General features: G+C 40.2%; 1 protein-coding gene across 2 annotated transcripts in view; it reads left to right on the top strand.

Moving 5' to 3' along the window:
* USP32 (ubiquitin specific peptidase 32) overlaps nt 1-22887 on the top strand; it is a 62916-nt gene that overhangs the window by 14091 nt on the left and 25938 nt on the right. For both annotated transcript variants that reach the window (XM_062507340.1, XM_062507339.1), the window contains exons 2-8: nt 5249-5376; nt 9058-9163; nt 9689-9807; nt 12658-12817; nt 20084-20215; nt 21468-21575; nt 22346-22461. In XM_062507340.1, the coding sequence (XP_062363324.1) occupies nt 5249-5376; nt 9058-9163; nt 9689-9807; nt 12658-12817; nt 20084-20215; nt 21468-21575; nt 22346-22461 (869 nt within the window). The remainder of the gene's footprint in view (nt 1-5248; nt 5377-9057; nt 9164-9688; nt 9808-12657; nt 12818-20083; nt 20216-21467; nt 21576-22345; nt 22462-22887) is intronic.

The raw sequence follows: 22887 nt of genomic DNA, 5'->3' as shown, positions 1-22887 counted from the left end.
CCAGTATTTGAGTCAGATGAGCTGGAAAGGTTCTTGACCCTTCACCTTGTCTGACCTTCTTATCCTGTGTTTTCTCTTCCTGTTTGTGCAATATTTGTTTCCTGTTTTGACTTTCAGCATTGTCGATACAATGTGGTTTTCACCCTTGGCTGGGCTGGTTTGGGTTTTGTGCTGGGAACCTGTGAACCAGAATAAATCCTTTTTTTTTTTACATGTAGTCTGATGAAGTATTTCAGGCTTTTGGAACAGAGATCAGCTTTTTGGTGTGGTTACTGCTACTCCTCCTAATGGCACTGATGGTTTGCACGAAGCTTTTGTGATTCTGGAAGTGTTTCTGTGTCCAATTAGTTCTACCTGATGTTAATTGGTCACTTTATAGTAGCCAGGACAGATTAATTCCACTCTCCCTCGGTTAAACACTTGGAGTTCTGCCCTTTTCACTGATTAAATCAGCTTTTTAGCAGTAGCTTGTAGTGCTTTTACACAATATCTTAGCTCATTTATCACACACGTGTGTGATGCAGGCTGGAATTTGTATCCATTTCAGTGCTGAGACAAGACATGGAAAGGTTAAGTGTCTCTTGCCAGGCAGTATTAAGAGTTCAAATGCTTTTATTCATCACCTTTGCTCCATCAGCCAAGTGGCTGCTTTGGGAAGCTGTGTTTTGGGTCTCAGCCTCTATTTCTCAGTGGTTTTTATCAGTGTGCTGTAATTTTGAAGGATGGGGAGAAAAGCATTGTGAGGGAAGGTGTTTTTGTGGCTGGCCTGACTTTGTGAATAAATATTAAATAGGAATTTAAAATACATTTATAGTGTTTGCTCTTGATACATATATCACAGGTAAGGTGTATAATAATTTTTATTTATAATCATTTATAATTTATAATCATTTTCATAAAACCACTAAGCCTGACCAACCACTCCTTTTATTAAGCAGAGGCTGTAATGTGTGGCAGTTCTTATATTCCTTATGTTCAATAGTTACAACATCAAAAATATACATAATTAAGGAAGATTTTAAGTTCCTTCTCACAGTATTTGAATAAAACACTTGACTGAGGTAATTTTTGCAAACCTTAGCTCAGATTCAGAGGCCTCTGAGGAAGTATCACAAAATATACAGTGTTGGTACTTTGATTAGTGAAGAATTGGCTCTGATGTAACCATTTTCTCCTCTCTCTTTTTCCAAAACAAGACATGAACAGGCAAAAAAATATCAACATTACTTGTATTTAGCCATGCAGTTATATTTTTATGATGACTTTTACTAATTTTCTCTAGCAGCCTGGTAACAGCAGAGCAGCTTTTGCTGAGGCAGGTATTTGCTGCCCAGTTTTTGTTGTCAAAAATTGTCCTTTCAGTGTGATTTTTGGAGGGGACAGAGGTGGTGCCATACCCCAAACCCTGAATTGCTCACAGGGTGTTTTAGAACCTTCCCAGATAAAAGTCAAGAAAGTTGGGATGGGCTACAGGATGTGGAAAGGAAAAAAAAAAAAAAAGAAGACTCAAGTGAATAGAGATTGTAAAATGAATGGGGAAATGTGGCAGCAAAATTTGCAAAGCTCCACTGGAAAGATTGATTTCCTCCAGCTTAGTTTGAACAGTTTTATAGGGGTGGCAAAGCAAGGTAGAAGTCCAGAGTTGGACTTGCATAATCTGAATTTTAGATAGAGTTTTAGTCCAAAAGGATGACTTGGTGACAATTATGTGAAAGCAGAGCAGAACGAGATGGTTTCCAGTATGGGCCAGTTTTGGAAGGCACTACACATTTCATTACCCGAATTAGATGGGAATTAAAACAAAACAAAAAAGTGGAATAGTACATCCATATAAACAGCCTGAAGTTTAAGTAACACTGAGAAACTAAAAATACCCTGAGCAGTTGGTGAGCTGAAGGTTTGTTACAATTACTTTAAGCCGGGTGACATTTTTAGCTGAGGTTGCGTGGTTTCATTTAAACTTTATTAAACAAAGTGGAGGTGGAATATTCCCTGGAGAGTTGGATGCAGCACTGATCTCCTGTTAGACTGTGTGCAGCTCTCCTGGAAACCCTCCAGCTGAGGTGGCACAGAGTTTTGTGTTAGCACAGTTCACACACAGCGACAGCCTGGGACTGTGTTTCACTGGTGGTTTTTGGAGACTGGCAGGGAGATTTTAAAGAATTATCGCACAGTATCTAATTATTGAAACTTGGTTTTGTTACCTTGAATCAACCTCACATTCAATAGGTCGCTGCTGTGGTGGGGAGGTGTCAAGAATTAAATGTGCAGTTCCAATGGAGTCGCTTTCCCTGCAATAATTCTGAGGTTGTGGCACCTGTTGTTGGCAGGTGGGATGTGGGGATGGTATTTGCTGTGTTCGCTGCCACAAACTCATCCTGGGGAGTTGTCAGTGTCTGGTTTTCCCTGTCAGGCTGTGAATACGACCAGGGTGCACCCCATAGTGTAGTGTCAGTCTCCTGGGTGTAATAACAGCAGCTTGTGAATGCTCTTCTCAGAGGTGTCTGTAGACAGCTGGCTTCTGCAAGTGTCTGGGCAGTCTGTGCCTTTGGAAAAACTGAATATTCCTAATCAAAGGACTTCAGTCGGGTTTGTTTAAAGGCAGGGTGGAAAACCCCTGTGTGTTCTGTGGTGCTTGGTGTGTGGAATTGAGAGAGAAAAAGGCAGCTTCTGGGGATGTGAGTGTTCTAATTTCTATTATTATTATTATAGTAATAGATGTATTGCTTCTAGAAATGTTCCTTTAATAATTGAACACTTAGTTTTATTTCCTCTCAACACGCCATCATGTTCTATCTCTGTTGAATAATTGGTGCTTTGGTGTTGGGATTTTTGTATTCAAATATTTTGCCTTCCAGACTTGTAGTAAACATTGATAATATCTTTGATTTATACTCTGCTCATTTCAGTTGTACTTTCATGTGCATGGATCTAAATGTATAATGAACTTATCTTTACAAAGCTTTGCAGATGATTTTAAATGGCCAGCATCAGTCATTTTAATGGCTCCTAGGGAAGGAATGGAAGTAATTACCTTTCCTGTTATCCCATGACCTTTTTTTGTAGTTTCTGCATGCAAACAATAATACTGAGTGGGCCCTGGCAGTAATAACTTGCTTTTGAAATGGAACATGGACTGGCAGTATCAACTTATCACTCCTGTTAAATACACTGATAGTACAGTTCCTTTTGAAGATCCTGGGAGTATTGCTTGGCAAGTCTTGTTCCCAACCTTCTCCTCACCTTGGCTGGCACTCCAGTCACTCCTATGGGTTATGGAAAATACCTTTATATGGGATTTCCCTACTCCTGAGCACTGCCTGGACTGCACACTGGGCAGTCAGGGGTGCTGTAAGCATCACCTTAGCAAATGTTGTTGTTTTGTATAGAAACTTTTACCAAATAACCCCAAACCAGATTGAATTAAATGGTGGAGAGATCAAAAAAATAACAGAGGGGGAGAAGAAACCAGAACACAGTGTTTATTTTTGTTAAAAATGTGTGTGTGTGTGTGTGTGTGTGTGTGTGCGCACATATGAAAATGGCAAGAAATGAGAATTTTTTCATCCCAAAACTGTTGTTGGATTTAGTCTTGGTTCCAGGTTGATTCTTTGCTTTGCCAGCAGGTTCCCCTTTGCATGATCCCTGAGCTATCCCAGCACTCATTAAGTGTGGGGAGCTGTCCCTGCTGGCTGAAGATTTGTTGTGCTCAAAGGTGATGGGAGGTGAAGCACTTCTCTTCATTTCCTCCTTGTCTGAGTGTTCATTAAAGCATCACCTGTAAAGGCACACAGTGACTCTGGGTAGATGTTAATGTGAAATAATGGAATTGGAACACCTTATAAGCCAGGTAACAGTATGAGACCAACATTGTTCTGCCATGTAATTAAAGCAGGCTCGTTTTGATACAACAAGATATGTGCTAATGATAATCACCACTGTGCTAATTGATAGCTCTGGTGCTCTGTGGGTCACACTTGAGGTTTATCTCTTGGATACTTTGAAGTTTTTTCTTTATGGTCAGAAGTACTCAGAATCTGTAATAGCATTTGAGGAAGCATAACCCAATTTCTGTTTGTACACAATTGTTAAGTGAAGCCAACATCTGTTTCAGTGTTGACTCGGATTAAAATTAGGGAGGAATGTTTTAATGTGATTTACTTTTAAGGATTGATTTTTGCTTTTGGTGAATGAATTCACTGAAAAGTAGATGTTTTAGTGAGTGCTGGATTAAGCCCTCAAGTGCTCTGTTTTATTTTGGCTGACAAAAAGCTCGACAAGCCTTTGGCCATGGCAGTGTTGTTTCTGTCTGGCTTGTGATAGCAGGGTAAGGAAAATGCCTTGCTATAAACACAGTGACACAGCTCCCTGTGCAGCATCACTTCCCTGGGCTTCTGCATGGCAAATTGCTTTTTCTGCACCACTCAGGAACTTCCAGGGGATCCTCTGCCATTCCCTGCAGCTTGGCTTTGGGCAGAGGGCTTGTTTTGTTCCACGAGATCCTTCCCTTCTTAAATACTTTCTAAGAAAATTGCTTTGTGCTTGTAAAATCTGAAGGCAGCACTGCTTTCCAGGGAGCTCCCAGGCCAGGATGAGTGGGATGTCATCACATTTTCCACCTTTACAGTTGTGAACAAGTTGGAATAGGCGTGGCTGGCAAGCAGATTTTGGCTGTGCAAGGGAATCTTTGGTGAAGAATTGCATGTAGTCCAACATTTGATTCCTGTTACATCACACCACACTGCACTCTCATGAACTTGTAGTGGTGATAAAGTATTTTATTTGTTTTAATATAGAAAAGCAGAATGGTTAATAGATGAAACTGCTTGAAAGTTGCTGTTGGAGCTGCTCTTAATAATATTCACCACTGTTGATTGCAGATAATTTCCCTGGCTTACATGCAATGCAAAATTGATCATAAAGCTGCTTTATTTTCCTTTGTGTGACAAGAATGGTGCTGAATTTAGAACAAATTACAATCCACTATTGTAGTCAGAAAACTTAGGCAGTGAGCTGTTGTTCACATTGCTGGTAACCACAGATCTGCTTCCCTTCTCTCTTTTCAAGCAAGATTAGATTATTAGATCTCATTTTCCCACTCTTTAGGGGAAATAATGTGTTTAATTTCTTCGTGTCTTCTTATTGTAAAGATAAACATAAGGAGTGGAGCATTTTGAGATTCCTTAAACTACTGCCTTTCTGCAACATCTTTATTAACCGATTTTTTTTTTCTTCCCTCTGTTCTCAGTTACAGACATAGAACTGAAGAGGCTCAAAGATGCTTTCAAGAGAACTTGTGGCCTCTCCTATTATATGACCCAGCAGTGCTTCATCAGGGAAGTTCTGGGTGATGGGGTCCCTCCCAAAGTTGCTGAGGTGAGCTGTGAATTGCTGTTTTCCTGGGAAGCCAAAAGCAGTGGATAATGGGCAGCTGGATGGTGCTGGGCACACACAGATATTTATGGAGTTGATTGAATTGCTTCCCATTTTTTATGCAACATCACAATGCAACTTTTCTTTCTGAAAATGGTTTTCCAGACTTGGATTGTGGGTGGTCAGGGATGTGCTGGGCTGAGACCTGCTCCCAACCCTATTAATACCTGGTAGGTGACTTTGAAGTATCCAGATGTAAATTTTGGCAATTAAGAGATTGGGAATTTGTAACAAGAGCATAATAACAGATTTTATTTACTCCAGAGATGCAGTTGCTCTTGGTTTCTTTGCGATTCCATTGACTGTTACTTTGTTTTCTAAAGATGAATCTTTACAAGCTCTTAAAAATAAATGTGTTCATAGTAAATGCATAAATGAGCTGGAAAATAACCAGAATCAAAATTTGCAACATGGATATAAACATATCCACGTGTATACATCTAAAAAAAAAAAAATACCAGCCTACACATGTGCATGTTTGCAAAATAGTTTTATTTTATAGAGTTACCCCTTTCTTGAGAGAGAGATACCATTGGTAGAGACACAAAGATTGGGCAGACCTTTCAAATGATCTTTTACTCCATGTCATTTCTAGTCACAGCTTCTATTTTTGGCATGCTCAGAGCTGTTGACCTCAGAGGCAGCGTGCAAGTCTCCCAGTTTTATTTAGATAATGTGAGTGCTGAAGTGTTGCATTGCTGAAGGTTTTACACTCTGGCAGAGTTCCTTTTCCTGAGCTTAATCTTTTCTCCATTCTTCTTTTCCCCCTGTTTTTCCAAAGAGGATGATACTACTTTAACTCTGTAAACAGTTGGCTTTGTTGTGTGGGTGTTTAAGGCTTAGCAGGAAAATTTGCAGTGCAAAAGGAGGGATCTGATTTGCCCAGAGCTGAAAGCCTGTGTTCAGTATGAATTTTTGGGTGTTTTCTGGGTGCTTTGAGAGTTGATAACCCCTAAGATTAAACAAAAAAAAATATATATTTCACAATGTATGATTGGTTTGAAATAGTATAAAATATTGAGAATTTTATGTTCTGTGTTAACTTGTACTTTTATATCCCTTTTATGTCAGTATTAAGGATTAAATTACTGATTTGGTCACAAACAGAGATTCTGGGGTTTCAAACGTCTGCTGTCTGGTTTTTATTTTTTTTTTTTCAATCTGTCCTTAAAGACACCATTTTGGTGATGATTATCTCTTTTAACACTCATGATGGTTATAGAGCAGTTCTTGGTTTCCAGGTGGTGAAATAAAATTAATGGAAGACTCCTAATTGGTTTTTGATGGCTTCTCATCAGAACTCATCTCAAAATTTGAGTATAAATTATGATGTACTTGTAGCATTCATACTCAGGCAGTGCAGTATCAAATCTATGAGACTGAAAACTGTAAATTGGGCCAAAATTGGGATTTGAGTCAAGGGATGCTTTGTAATTTCTGGCTGCAGGATGGGGAGAGGCAGACAAGTCATTAGGCAGCTAAAAACCCTGAATTTTCAGCCTTTCAGTCACCAAAACAGATCATTTGGAGTCTCAGGTTGTTGGGCTGTGGGCTCTCTATGTTGTGAATAATGTTTTTTCATATCTGAGGAGTGAGGGGCTTTCAGGAATTTGTTAAATTAAAAACACAGGAATTTTAAATGGGACATAAAACAGAGAACTGAAAGCAGTGGGACTTCGATCCAACAATCTGGGTGATTGTCCTGCACACAAAACCTTTTTAAATGTTCAGGACAATAATGTTCTGGGGGAATTTCTTGGGAGAATGGAGTTGAAGATGTTAATAAAAGGAAATTTATAGAGATGTGTCTGTGTTGTTGAACTGCAGGAAAGCTGCTCAAGTGGTGGGATGCATTTTTAAATCTTGTTTTACTCTTCAGTTGCCCATGGAACAAAACATGTCAGGCTTAAATTTTATTTTAAAAAAGTGCTATGTGCCATCTAATGATAGTAAATTTTCCATTCTGAAATGCAAATTGCTGTGGTCCTGCCTGGGTGTGGCTGTTTTAAGTAAAGCTGCAACAGCATTAAGTAATTTTGGAAAACAAAATTGCATCACATTTTGATGGTGCATGCTATTAGAAGTTTTCCAAATGCCACACCAATGTGAAAAATGGTGAAGTTCCTTCCTTAGAAATGATATTTTACATGATTATTCAGTGTTTATAAACTCTTCCCAAGGAATGATTAAGCAGCTAAACTCCAAGCAATGCCAGCTGCCTGTGGTTGTAACTACATATATTAAATACTGATATATTGGACATTATCCACAGAATTCCTTTCTTTATCTCATGAGCAATCCTTGTGTTGTGTTGAAATAATGTATAAATGTAATATATGGTGCTCATCTGGTATTGCAGCTGGGATGTACAAAGTTCAGCAGGAGTGAGTGGATGTTTTAGTTGCATATTTTAAAAAAGTCATGATTCCAGTGTAATATGAAGGTAAATTGCTCACGTGGGCAGTGTAGCCTTGAAGGCATCTGGTGAAGACAGAGGGATTAGACATAAAAAGTGTGGAATTCAAATCTCTGCCTTGAAGCCTGTACCATTGTTGTGTCCAAATAAAGCACAAATTCAGTTTTAATAATTCAGCCCTTCAAGCATTTGTAAATGGATTGAAGTTCAGTAACAGAAGAGGCTGATCTGAGCCCCCTGTGGAAATGAAAGTATTTGGGTAACTCTGTGTCTCAGAGTGGGGTGGAAATGAGATCTGCTCTACAGTGATTGACATTCCCATGCCTGCAGACAGATTTGAGCAGTCTGGAGGGAGGGATGGGTGGATGGATGGATGGATGGAGGGAGGGATGGATGGCAGGATGGACGGATGGAGGGATGGCAGGATGGCTGGATGGAGGGATGGATGGATGGATGGCTGGATGGACGGATGGAGGGATGGCAGGATGGATGGAGGGATGGACGGATGGATGGATGGACGGACGGACGGACAAGGAGAGGATTTCTGCAGGTCCCACAGCCCTGTTGAGGTGTCTGCAGCCAGGCTGCAGCAGTAAATCTGATGTAACCACTCTGTGTCAGGTGTTCCCTTATCACCTTCCTACCACCACAGCCCTGGGTGGCTTGGCCAGATCTAACCTTGCCAGGCCCAGGACTGGTTTTGTTTGGGCACTCCCAGTCCTGGCTTAATTTTGACTCACAGTGGAAACCACCCTGTGGTGATGCAGTGACTCACAGGGCTCTGGTGTTCCCCTCTCTGCTGCCAGCCTGGTTTTGGGGATTCCTGCTGCATCCCCTTGATCCCTTTGAGGTTATCAGAGCCCAGTCTGGAGGAGATTTCAGCCCTGATAAAGAAATTTGTGAAAACAACACCATGAGCAAGTGAGAAGTGTCTTCACTGGAGGGTTCTAAGGTGGAGTTTTTACACTGCTGTTTATGGCTTGTACCTGTGTTTCACTAGATAGAGGCTGTTTATGGGTACCAGAGGAGCTACAAAAAACACAATCAATAACTGAAATGTGTTTAGCTGGATGTGAGGTGATGAGCCTGAAAACCATTTAAGATGGAGCCTCAGTAGAAGCTGCTGCTTTTACTTCTGCCATCTCTTTTTGCCCTGGTTCTGGTTAACTTCTCTATTTTTGGTTAACTTCTCTGTTTTATTCTTCTAGGTTATCTACTGTTCATTTGGAGGAATATCCAAAGGGCTTCACTTCAATAACTTGATAGTTGGATTAGTTCTACTCACAAGAGGCAGAGAGGAGGAGAAAACAAAATGTAAGTGTTGTAACTTATAACAATGAGACAGTGCATTGTGAGTGTAAAATGTGACCATTTTACAGTGAAGACAGGATTTCTTGAAGCATTTTCAGCTGTGCTTTTTGAAATTTACTGCATTTTTGTTTTCTGTATTCATCAAAATTAAATATTTGCCAAGTCATCATGAATGTCAGTGTTGGGATCTTACAGAAAGCCTGATGGTCTCTGTATGTGGGCAGAGGAAGGAGGAAGGCATTGATGTTTTCTGAAAAAAAAAAAAAGAAAGCATCTGCCTACTGACTTCTGTTATTTTGTCTTCTCTGTTAGTCTGACTTGGTAATACTCATTTTCCTTTTGATTACAATGGTAAAAGAAAAGGAAGATCTTGACCTAAACCTTGTGGACCTATATTGAACTTGGATCAACCTAAGTTTTCAGTTCTTTAGTTGTTACACAGCTTTTGACACTCTCAGCCAGTTACAAACTTTAAATTTGAAAAATATCACTGCCATTGATGTTTACACAATATTTTTATTTCCTCAGATATTTTCAGCCTCTTCTCTAATGAATCTGGGAGCTATGTTGTCCGTGAAGAGATGGAGAAGATGCTGCATGTGGTTGATGGGAAAGTCCCTGAGTCACTCAAGAAATGCTTCTCTGAGGTATGTTGTTGCATTTACAAAAAAAAAAGTCAAGATTCCATTAAGTAGCTTCTTTTTCATACCCAAGCACGTATGGGAACAAATTGACCTTGTTTAAATGGGGTAAAAGCTCGTGGTTTTTTGTGTTGTGGTATTATTACATGGAATTTATATTGATGGGAACAGTGTTTGGTGTATAAATGCAGGCATTCTCTGTGCTCCTTGGAAACAGATCATCTCCAGGTGGTAATCATGTCATCAGGTAAATTTAAATACTAATATTGCTGGTGGGAACTTAGTGTGAACATTTTACTGCAATCAGGGAAGAAATCTAGAACACAGAGCTGAAAAGAAAGAAAATCTGCATCCTGGATTTAAAAATGCCTGACAGCAATGGTTGCTTCAAAATAATAGTTTTATATTATTGCTTTTGTATCACTGTTCCTGCCAGGAGCTGCAACATTTAATTATGCTTTAGGTTGTTTGTGAGATTGAATCTTTATGGAGCTTGCTGATGTCCTCCACTAAACCAGGGCATTGGTACTTTGCTGTATTCATAGATGATTCTTTGACTCCAGGGATCCTGATGAATTTTCAGGGTTTTTTGCTTGGTTTGTTATCGGAGGACTAAGACCAGCAAAATGGACACATCTACATTCCTCTGGCAAAAGGATTGACCAGATTGACTGGAAGCATTATTTGTGGCTATCAATTTACTTAATTACTTCAGATTTTATTGTGCTGTGTTGGAGATAACTCTGGTTGTGGGCATTGCCTGAGCCAGACCCTGCTCTGGCCCTGGTGGCAGTGATTGCATTCCTGAGTCCTGGCTGGAATCATAAATCCTGAGTCCACTGCAGTGCAGCTTCTGGAGCTGCCCCACGGTGCCATTTCCTATTTATCATTTCCCATCAGTGTAGTGTGATGAATTGCACCCTACAAGTTAATTGCACCCTGTCCAAGAAATCCAGAAATACTTTATGAAGCCTTGCAGGAAGATGAGTATCAATCTGAACTTCAGAGCATTTTCCTGTTCAAGAAAATGCTGCATATTGATTTTTCTTTTAAAATGAAAATAGTGTAATAACCCACTCAGCAGGATTTACTGGGCTCTTAATCATCCATGGTCATTGCTGGAGAGAGAAAGTTTAATGTTCCTGCTGTGGGCCTTCCTGCCTGCCTTATGGAGAGGATGGGTTTGATTTCAAGGATGATGTTTATAGGTACTTCTGTTCATCAGAATTATTGCATGTACTCAGCTAGAAATAGAAGCTTTTGAATTTATCTGAGTTTTCATTTTGTTTCTGAAATACAGGTTAAAAATTCAATGATAGCTGCATTGCTAAAGTTCCATCACGGTTCAGCTGTAATCATTGCTTGCTTCAAATGCTTTCTTCCTCCTGTCCAAAGTTTTTCTGTCCTCCTCATTGCCCTTCCAGTGAAAACTGGAGTTTTAATGACCCATCTCTTGCTGCTTTTACCAAGAGCAGTGCAAAAACTAGAGGGGAAGGGTGGAACAGGGGTGGGAAAATGTTCTTTTCTCTTGATCCAAAGTTTTGGAGAAATGAAAGAATAGGAAATCCAAGTGAGGGTGGTGAGGCCCTGGCACAGCTGTGGCTGCTCCATCCCTGGAATTGTCCAAGGCCAGGTTGAACAGAGCTTGGAGCAGCCTGGGACAGTGGAAAATGTCCCTGCCATGACAGGGATAGGCTTTATGGATGGGCTTTAATGTCCCTTCCAACCCAAACCAGTCTGTGATTTGTTAGATGAAAATATAAAACTCTTTAGTCTAGAAAAAGAGGCATAAAAAGAATGAGTATCTGGAACTGAAACAACCCCCTGCAGTGGGAATAGGAAGCAAATGTTTCAGCAGGGCTGGTGATGAACCATTGGAGAAGCCTGGCAAAGGCAATATAGTGAATTTTCAATTTTCTGCACTTGGCAGTTGCAGATAGTCCGTGGCCAAATGCAAATTGTTGGATTCTGTAGAGATGTAATTCAGTGAAGTTTAATGGTCTGTGATATGAGGGGAGTTTAAATAATCAATGACTTGAAACCTCTTCCACTTTGCAGACCCCTGTTTGTTTCCCCTGGAGATGAGAATCTCCATATAATGAGTTTGTCTACTGATAATGGGTTTGCTTTTATTTGGGGTAGTTTTGTAGGCCCTGTAGAAATTAGTCTGCTGATCCCTATGGTTTCATGGCTACAGCTTGGCAAGGATTCAAATAAATGGCTTAAACAACACTGAAATTCTGTGAATGTGTAGTTTTTATGTATTCCTGAACAGGGAGCTCCAGGAGTGAGGAGATCCTGGGAATGTCATGTTCACATTTATGCTCCAGTGTGGGTTTTGGTCAGTAGGGGCAAAAAAGTCCACATATTCCTGCAGTATTTAATCACAGCATTAGTTATTCCCAAATCTGATTTTTCTGTGTTGTTTGTGTACCTACACAGATAGAATAGAATGTTTATGATTTTATAGCACCTGTTTTTTGCTGCAGCAGAGCTGGTATCTGTAATAATACATTCAAATTCATCAAAATAACTTCTGCTATTTTGAATTGCAAGTAACCATTTTTCTTTTCATCCCTTTCACCTGAGGTTCAGGGTAAATGAGTTTCCAAAGGCCACATTGAGTAGGTGGCTGAAATGCAGAGAGAACTAAAAGTTAATTTCCCTCCCATTGCTGTTTCAAAAGGAAAGGGAAAAACAGGCATGGCTCCAAGCAGAAAAATTACATTAGCACTTATTTTTCTAGGAGATTGTCCCAATTTTTTTTTTTTTTTTTGTTTGTTCATACAGCTGGATGGTTCCTGTTTACTGGCAGTGAGAAAAAAACAGCTCCCATTTTCTGTTTTTTTCTTGCAGGGTGAGAAGGTGAACTATGAGAAGTTCAGGGTTTGGCTGCTGCACAACAAAGATGCTTTCACCTTCTCGCGGTGGCTGCTCTCAGGAGGGGTGTATGTGACCCTCACTGATGACAGTGACACCCCAACCTTCTACCAGACCCTGGCTGGAGTCACACACTGTGAGTAAAGGTGCTTCTTGTCCTGCACATCTTTAAAAAAAAAACCTGCCTAGAATTCACAGGCACAATCGTTGTTCATTGAACCTCGCTGCTCTGCTATGGCTCAGTGAGGGAAATTCCTTCTCTGAGCTCTCTGTGATGTAAAATGTTGTGTACAAGGACACTGGGTTGTTATTTTTAAGAGATAATAATGCTGAGGCTACAACACTTCTATAGAAGTTTGTTGCCAAGCAAGCTAAAAAAAAAAAAGTATCTTCTGGCTGGTAATATTGGGTTTATTTTTGGTCTTTATAGTGGGTTGTAAAACTACTGAGAGGGTTGAGAAAATAATATTTGTTTCAAGAGTAAGTGTTACCTCTTAATTTGCTTCTCAAGTAAAATAAATAATATTCCTGGCATGTGGTAACTAAAGAGAAGCATCCTCAGGAACTGTCTCCAGAGAAGTGCTTCCTTATGTCTATGTTAATGTAAAAGAAGGAACACCTTGTTTTAAAATGAAATCTAAAAACAAAAAGCTGATAAACAACACTTGATGTATCAGTGTAATGCAAGCATCCATTCCATCCTGGGCATCCCTGGGAGAAGGGATTTCAGCAGTCTGGTTGTGTTTTATGTGCTCTCCTGGGTTTTCCTCTCTGCTGTCAGTGTGGCCTTTAATCCTCCAATGGGTGAGTTACTTCAGTAAAGCAACACACCCTTTTTATCCTCTTGGTTTTAAATAGGGGCATTCAAACTCTTTTCTGACCACCTGAAATGAAAATGCATGATGAAGTCAGGAGTTTATGAGCAGGTAATTTATTTGTGTTACATGAAAGGCTGCAGGAGATACTGAGGTTACAGAAAACCACTGAATATTCTGAGGTCTCATAGACAAGGTAGAGAAAGAGGAATGTGAAAAAAACCTCAACCTTCTGAGTGTTCTGGAGTTCAGCTCTGGGAAAGATCTTGACCTGTGTCAAACTGAGATCTGTTCTTTTTTAAGCTTTGAAATTTCAATTTTCAGAACAGTTTTTACTGGTCTTGTCACAGAAAGTTTATTTATACTGAAACCGAGGTTTGGAATTTAAAAAAAAAATAATTTAAATTTAACAGCTTCTCTTTTAGTAGATTTTATTTCATATTTATTGTTGTTCTCACTTCTGGTTTTGATATCCCTGTCACTGGTACCATCGTGTCAGAGCTGGGATTGAGCTTTTCAGTGAATTCCAGAAATACATGTAGCTGATGTGGTTATTGTCCACTGAATTGGAAAGTTCATGTGGCAATTATGTTTGGACCTCTAGATGAAATGAAATTTTACTGAATTCCCTTGTGATTTACAACAGTGTAGGAATCTCTTCCAACAGATGTAAAACTAAGGAAAATGTAAGTGCTTCAGCACTTGGAAGTAATTTCAGCTTAATCAGGTCACTCCAAAGAGTAAGAAATTCAGTACAGATGTATTTTTAACACAGCTGAATGTGTAAAACACAGAGAGCTTGTTCTTAATATTTTTCCTGGGAGAATGGTTGCCTTTGGAAGGACCAGAAGTGAGATCACGTTTGGTAAACTGAGGCAAGCACCATCATACAGAGAAAGAGGAAAAGTTTTCCACTTTCTTCTGTTGTAAAAGGCAAAGTAATTTGTGCCACTCACTGGTGCAGCGAGGAATTTCTCAGTCCTGCTGGATCTCCTGGCACAAGCCCCAGACCCCCCTCCCCAGCCTTACCTCACTCTCTGCTTCCCATCCAACTTTTTGGACAATATGTCAGAGCCATGAAAAATGGCAGTGGTAAAAACAGGAAAAGTTATTCCCTTTGATTTAGAAACAGCCCCCATTTCACTGCAAAGCATCAGTGACTCCATTTAAATTTGCTTAATGAGCCAGGCTATCAGGGAAACAAAGGAATACTAATTTTTCATTTGTAAATAACATTTGTTTTGGTGTGCAGATGACTTTAATTACATTTCTCAACACATAATTAGAAATGAAATTTTAAAGTTACAGGAAGTTGCACACACTTGCTGCTTTTAATCAAATTTTGTTCCATCTCACTTAAATCAGAAATATGAATAATTTTATTTGAAAGCTGCCAAAATAACTGGCCTCTGTTCCTAAAAAGGCAGTTTCAGGGATATGAATTTGTCTTACACCTGAGGAGTGACTGAGTTGAAGCAGTTTGGATTTTCCCAGTTCTCTAGTATGATCATATGCATTTCAATTTACTTAATATACATGTTTTCTAAGCCATCACATTGAACAGCACCATAGTGGAGCCTGTAAACCCCCCATTTCTGTCACACTGACTCAGGGGACACCTCACTAATTTCCTTCATTTGGCTGGAAATGTTTTTTTTCTGCTCCAACATAGGTGCTGGTTGCCTTTTTATGTGTCATTTTGGTGTGACTCAGTGTCATGCTTAGACACTCGGGTTTTCAGCCCTTTTCCATGGGAGAAATAATTCTGTTCATCAGGTTGCTGGTTTTGAACTGACAGAATGTTTAATTTGTACTTCTTTGTCACCCAGTTCTTGTGTCACTGAGTTCTGATTAAATAACATCCAAATTCCCCTTTGAATGGAAGAGACTCCTCTGTTGTCAGAAAAATTAATCCTGTTCTTTCTGACAGCTCTCACCCACCGAGGTGCAGTTATGACTGCAGTCAGGATAAATAATTCTATTTTAGAATATCCATTTATCACTCATTTAGTACAAGAAACGAGAGAAGGCCTGGATAACCAGGCAGGGTGGTTGAAATGGAAGAGGCAGTTTTTGAAACAGCACAAAATCGAGGCTGAACATTGTGGAAGGAACAACTTGTGTCAGAACTGGGATTGTCAGTGTGGGAGGATGGAAGGAAAGTGCACTGAGGGGATCCCTTCCCTTAAAAAGCATGAAAAGGCTGGGTGTTAAATACATGTTCTGAAGCTGGGGCACCCACTCTGGCTACAGGGATGTGTGGAAGGTGCTCAAGGACAATCCTGAAGAGTTTGGCTTTGTGAAAGCTGCTTTTTAAGGGCTCCTTTCATTGTGTGCTGCCTTTGCCCAGTGTGAACTGTGGTGCTGTGAGAGGAGCTGTGCTGCTGCCACCTCCCTGTTCCCACTTGAGGCTCTGGTAATCCATATTCTGCTGGATGAACACCTGGATGGTCATGTCTGGCACACACCAGGATCTCTCTTGGCTATGGTTTTAAAATTCCCTTCCCTGTGTGTTGGCTTTGAATTAGGAAAAGCACAAAGATGAAAGTCTGACAGCAGCCCAGGCCAATAAGTAAAAGCCTCGGTGTCACTTAATCTGTATTTTGCCACTTGTTATCCTCTTAGTTGCAGGCTATTTTATGTCTTGTAAAGCAGCTCTCAATCCCAGATTCTTCTGGGGGGTTAATTTGAAAGCCACAAAGGAGAGTTTTTAGTGAGAAGAAGTTTTTTGGGGTGAGTTTTTTTGGACTCCTGCCTGGACATGAAGAGCCCTCCCTGGCAGCAGGACCTGGGGTCTGCCTGGAGCACGTCATGGTGAACAGGGAAACCATCCAAGTCCTGGTAAAATGTTGGGAATATGGTATGTTTCTGCTGCTGTGAGCCAGACAGGATTGTACCCATAGGTGGGTAAATACTGAAGTTTTGTCGTAGTGGAATGCTTGGTGAATTCTGGTCGTAGGAAGAATTGTAATAAGCAGTGGATGAAATGAAATAATGCTTTTAAATTTGTTTTCTAATGCAGATTATTCATGGCTTGGTATCTATGGAATATTTTAGAGGGGTATTTTGTGGGAATGGCATTAAAATGTAATGTGGGGGTTTAGGGTTTATCATTGCCATGCACCTACCTGTTGATTAGCATTCTAAATTAACTAATTTTTAGTAGTTTTATGGTTTTAGATGATATTTTGACTGAAAACGTTCATTTGTTCTTCCTTTACAAGAAGAAGACTGTGCTTCAGTTGTACTTATCATCCCTCTGATTATATAGGTCTAATTCTTAGAGAATTGCACCAAAAAAATATGATTCATAATTTCAGGGATTTGAAAGATTTTTGTATTTCTAATGGACAAGTGATGAGGGAGACATAAATCAACATGTGGTAGTCAACTGCTTAAATTTCTCAGGTGCATCAGGTCCATGTGACCTCAAATAATAATTTCATGTATTTAATGACCACAATGAAAGCCTGTGTGTCCTGAGGTTTTGGCCTATATTGTATATATAAAATACATCTTTTTAAGTAATCTGAGTGAAAGCCCAGTTTATACTTTGATGTGATTTGAACAGACATTAAGGGAAAAAAAGTCTATATTTTGAAAAGATAAAATCCTTTATCTGCACAAACCCTGTGTGGAATGTGGTGTTTTGTCATGCACATTGATATGTTTGGGTATTAAGTGCAGTGTGCCTTTCCCATGCTTCATTTCTCTTCAGTAACAAATATGATTATGTGTATAATCACAAATTGCCAGATATTTCTTTCAGTTTGCACTCATGGAGGAATAGATGGTACACTGCATATCCTGAGACTGATTTACAAGATTATGTGCAAAAAATCACTCTGAAGAAATCAAATTATGCAACAGCTGCTGCTCAGCTGCAGTTAAACTTCCCGTGTGCTGCAATCCAATAAATCCTGCTCCCTTTTATTCACTGCAACTGCTGCACTGGGCTACAGTTTGTTATAAGTGTGAATGAGAAATATTCTTTGTCACATTTTTACTCGTGGTTAACCTGATTTGTGTAAGGCTAATCAGTGCTAAGAATGTTATTTACTGCTTGGTTTTACTTTCTAAAGTGCCTGGCTCTTGTGCAGAAAGTCAGCGCACTGGGGCTAGAATAAAAATGTAACATTTGTGCTAACACTTCTCAGCTGTTCTTTGAAAGGTGATTATTTGAAAATTCTCTAAGTGACCATGATGTCAGTTCAACCACTGTGAGCAAAAACACAGACAAGATGCTTTCTGATAACCTTTCTTTTCTGAGATGAAATAATGAAACAAGGGAGTTACTGCTGTAGAAACATCTGTGAAGTACAATCAGAAAAAAATCAGAATACAACTGACTTCTGCTATCGGTATTTGAGAGTGGTTCTCTGGCAAAAAATATAACATTCTTAATTACTAACGATAAATATTGCACCTGCCAGAGAGGTCTCTGCAGATTTACTCTGCAGTGAGGACAGTTTGAGTTTCCTGCTGGCTTTTGATTATTCTCAGTGTTCCATCACTTGAAGAATGAAGTGCAGCTCACACATTTGTTATTCTTCCTACATAGAGAGAGGTGGATTAAAAGGAAGCAAAGTGATTTTACATGGTCATGCACAAGAGAACATAAATAATGCTTTTGTGTTTGCTAATGAGAGCAGTAAGGTGGAAGTGGAATTCCTGTAAACGGCAGCACAACCTCCCCCTCCCATGGTTTGGGAAGGGGAAGAGCTCTGGGATTCTCCTCACCTCTGTGATATTTCTGTGTGCTGATCTTTCAAGAGATAACTCCTCTATTCCTCTTTCTTGATTTCTTGTAGAATAATATTCCTTTATAAATTTGGATTGCTGCTTCTTCATGTACTGGGGACAGACTTTCAGTAGGGCCTGTGCTGATAGGATATGGGATCATGGGTTTAAGGTGAGAGTAGATGTGAGGGAGAAAGTTTTTGTGATGAGGTGCTGGATTCCTCATCCCTGGAAACATTCCAGGCCAGGTTGGATGGAGTCACCTGATCCAGTGCAAAGTGGCCATGGAGGAGGTTGGGGTGACCTTTCAAGGTCCTTTCCAACCCAAAACTCTTGGTGATCGCAGCCCAGCCAAGAGCCAGGGGGTGGGAAAGCAGATCAGGGGATTGATCCATCTGGGAGGGAGGGGGAGAGGAGGAAGGAAAGGAGTTTTTCTTCTGGATCAGCTCCTCTGTCCCTGTGTGAGTGCACAGGAGCTGGGAATGATGTCCTGAGGAATGGGGAGGCAGGGCTGGGGTTGTCACCCCTGTGCCTACCCTGAAGGCACGCAGGAAAGGGACATTTGTCCCTGATGTCACTTCTCCAGCTGGGCTGGCTGAAAACACCTTACAGGAAAATGCAAACCCCTTCCACTCCTCCAGCTCCAGGTATTTTATTCAGGTTTCCCCACTCTTTCTTCTGCTGAGAGGAAGGAGTTGTGTAAGTTTTGGTGCTCACGTGTTGCTCCTGCTGGGTGCTTCCAGCTACTTCATACTCACTGCAGGTCACCTGAGCTACTCTTTTAAGTCAATTACTGCCACTAATGGCAGAAAGGGGGAAAGAAATCAATAAAATTTCAATTTGACACAACTTTTCAGGCGGAACCCTTCTGTTCTTAAGCCTTGCAGGATTATTATTGTTTCTGTGGACTAAAGCAGGCCAAATAGCTCAAGTTAAACCTATTAGAAAACTGGCATGGATTTAAGGGCTCAGAACCATCTGGGAATGAGATCACACGTAGTGCTTCTTAATATAGACAGCTTTGTCATTACAGATCTATTTGAGAACCAATTAATTGGCACTGACCTAAAGCACTGTTGTGACACACTTGCATATGTAAAAAGGTTAGAAGTATTGTTGGGCAGAAATTTAATCTTGTTTTATGTATATATATATATTTAATTTCAAGGATAAAGCATAAAGAGAGCATTTGTATAGAATGTTTTGGAGGAACATACAAGTTCTTCCTCTGGCTATTTTTATCCATCCTTGCTTAGCACCTTGTTTTATTTCTTGGGTTTGGGGTTTTTTTTCCCCCTTTTTAAATTGCTTTTTAAATTCCTCTGCATTGTAAGTTTGTGTAACCACTCCCTAGTGGGATTTTACTGGGATTGTAAATAATTCTGTAGTATAAATAACATGAAACAAACTATTTTATATTTGGAAAAAAAATGCTGACATACAATGTTTGAATGCCACATTCAAGTTTTGCCTTATTAATTTAGCCTTGTTACTGTATCAAAAAGTTCAAAATTTCAAATAGGAGTTAAAGGGCAGCCAGGTACTACGTAATTTTCATAAAAGACCTGTGTTGTTTTTTTTTTTTTAATGCTGCTTCACATCTTTGTTGAGGATTTAAATACTGAATACCTTGGGAAAATAAGACACTGCACATATAATCTGCCTGTTCAAATCACCAAAAAGAAGCAGGTGAAAAATGTAGAGGCTCTAACAGTGGGAAAAGTTATTTTCTGTGTTTCTACACACTTGTGATGATGTTATTGATGGTGAACTCCTCGATGGTGAATAGGGAAGAAGATTCTGTGGACAAAGAAAGTAATTTTGGTTTATTTTTGTTGATTATGCAGTGGAAGAATCCGACATCATTGACCTGGAGAAGAGATACTGGCTGCTAAAAGCTCAATCAAGAACTGGACGCTTTGATTTGGAAACTTTTGCCCCCTTAGTGTCCCCCCCAATCCACCAATCTCTGAGTGAAGGTATGGAGTGAGATCAGTGAGGAGCTCTGGATGCCTTTAGAAGTGTCTGGTCTGAAATGACCTCTAAGCTTGAAGGACAGAATAACTTCACTGAGTTCTGAAAAATGGGAAAAGAGCCCCGAGAAATCTGTTTGTGGGGAAATGTGGAATGCTGAAGGAGATGTTGCATTCTTATCATCTCATCAGATTTTATTAGAAGCCCTGTAGTTGCTTTAATTTTTTTTTTCTTAAGATTATGTAAAGACAAAATAAACTGCTGGCCCTGAATAAGAGAAAATTGAGCGTTTTTAAACTGACAGTTGGGAGTTTCATCTATTAAATGACAGCTCAGTGCTCAAGTCAGCTGTTGTATCATGAAGCCAATAAAACACTCCTCCTTAACAGTATAAATTAAGGAAGATTTTATTCAGGAGAGTCAGGAGATCTGTAGGTTGTTATTTCTACTGACAGCCAAACTGGTCTGTCCAGTTGGAGCCACTCTGGTAATAATTGGACTTGTGCAATTGCCATTTGCTCCATGACATGAAGACATTCAGGGACATTCCACTTGCACTCCAGTTCTGGAGTGACAGTTTTTTTATCTCCAAAAGGTTGGCTTTACTGTGATAAGTGACAGCAGTAAGTAACAAATGGGAAAATCATCTGCTACGGTAAAAAAATCAGAATTTATGTCCAGTTCTGCAGGGATGTATCCTCACATCCTTTTGTTTCCTTTTGTGTTTTATCTACTTAGTGATTTAAACTTACACAGCTGCTGTGGGGAGACTTGAATGGTTTCTGGTCATTCTTTGCCTTTTGTAGAGTCGTGGTTGCTAAAAAAAAAAACAAAATCTAGGATAAATAATGCTGAATGATTTGAACTCTTAAATGCTTTGAAGGCTGGTAGCTACAGCTTTTAACTCAGGGCTGAGTTTGCAGTGAAATTCAGTGATTTCCATAGGAATTTTTGTTGGAAGTTCTGGCCATACTGGTTCAGCTCCACTCTAAATCAGTCATTCCAAGGAGGGTGTGAGGAGCAGGCAGCTGTTCAGAATTCCTGATTCCCTCCCCACCCCTGGCTGCATCAGCCATCCTTTCTCGATCTCATTCACCTTTAAATGGTCTTAGTAGTGCTTAATTACCTTTCTTACACTTAATGAGACTAAATGAGAGGTGCTTGTACTTCTCCTTGCCCTGTTCCCCATTAACCCCTCGTGGAGGTGCTGCTGGCTCTCCCAGGTGCTGTAACAGGAGATGCTTTTGTGGTTTGCAGGTTTGTTTAATGCTTTTGATGAAAACCGAGACAATCACATAGATTTTAAAGAAATTTCCTGCGGGCTCTCAGCATGTTGCAGGGGACCCTTGGCAGAGAGACAGAAGTGTAAGTATGCAAAATTTAACTGTTAATTTGGGAGGAGTTTTTCAGTTAGACCAATGAGCTTTAGTTGTTTTCACCTTTTGAGATTCTTTTCCCACTGAATAAGTCTGTGAAAGGTGACTTTTGAAGTTAAAAAAAAAGGGAAGAATTTTAAATATCAAGGTTTCCTTTTACAAAGGATGATTAAACCTAATTCCATGTATTTTACAGCTTATCCGTAGTTCCATGTTAATTATCTAACTGGGAAAAACTACATTTCAGTAGTATTTTTGCAGTGCTCTGCATTTTGAGGCAGAAGTGTGTTTCTCAATATAGAAAGTGCAAACACTTAGCTACTCATTATCTTTAATAGAAAACAAATGTCCTATTTGATTGTCTTGTGGTAAAAAGCATGTTGTGGCTTTTCACTGCCCAGTTCCCAGCTGGCTCCCTGCAAGGTTCCTGTGTTTTGAAACACTTTTTGTTCCCTATTTCTCCAAAACCACATTGTTGCAACTTCCAAGCTGTAATTCCCTGGAAATTTCTGGATGCACATATGTTCCCTGCTACGTCCCATCAGCAAGCACAGCAGAGGGACTGCAGGAATCTGGATTTGAGTTTATTAAACACAGCTGCTCCATTTCCTCACCTCCACACGTGCATCCTCCCTGTCAGAACTGTCAGCACTGAATCAGCTGCTCGAGGCTCTGCAGGTTTAGGGGCTGCAAGGAATAAAGAAAAAAAAGAGTTGTGGAATGGTTCTAACAGCAAAGTCTCTTTCCCTTGTCCCTCAGTTTGCTTCAAGGTGTTTGATGTGGACCGGGACGGGGTCTTGTCTCGCACCGAGCTCAAGGACATGGTGGTGGCACTTTTAGAGGTCTGGAAAGACAACAGGACAGACAAAATACCTGTGAGTGCTTCTGGGGGTTGGTTTCTTTCTGTTTCCTGAGCCATCCTTCCAAAGGAGGAATGTTCATGATGTTTGGGTGGGGGTCAGTGAGCTACAGGCTCACCTGAGCCATTCAGCTGGGATTGGGGACAAGTGTGTTGGACACAAGGGTGTCCCTTGCCTTGCAGAGCTGTCACCTGCCCCAGGGACAAGGTTTGGTCAGAATGTGTGTTCTGACCTGTCCCAGGTACAAGGTTTGGTTAGAATGTGTGTTCTGACCTGTCCCAGGTACAAGGTTTGGTCAGAATGTGTGTTCTGACCTGCCCCAGGGACAAGGTTTGGTCAGAATGTGTGTTCTGACCTGTCCCAGGTACAAGGTTTGGTTAGAATGTGTGTTCTGACCTGTCCCAGGCACAAGGTTTGGTCAGAATGTGTGTTCTGACCTGT

Source organism: Cinclus cinclus, chromosome 22 (genome assembly GCF_963662255.1).
Source record: "Cinclus cinclus chromosome 22, bCinCin1.1, whole genome shotgun sequence".
Classification (NCBI taxonomy): domain Eukaryota; kingdom Metazoa; phylum Chordata; class Aves; order Passeriformes; family Cinclidae; genus Cinclus; species Cinclus cinclus.
The sequence above is the reverse complement of the archived record's forward strand: the minus strand, read 5'-3'. Positions and strand labels throughout refer to the sequence as shown.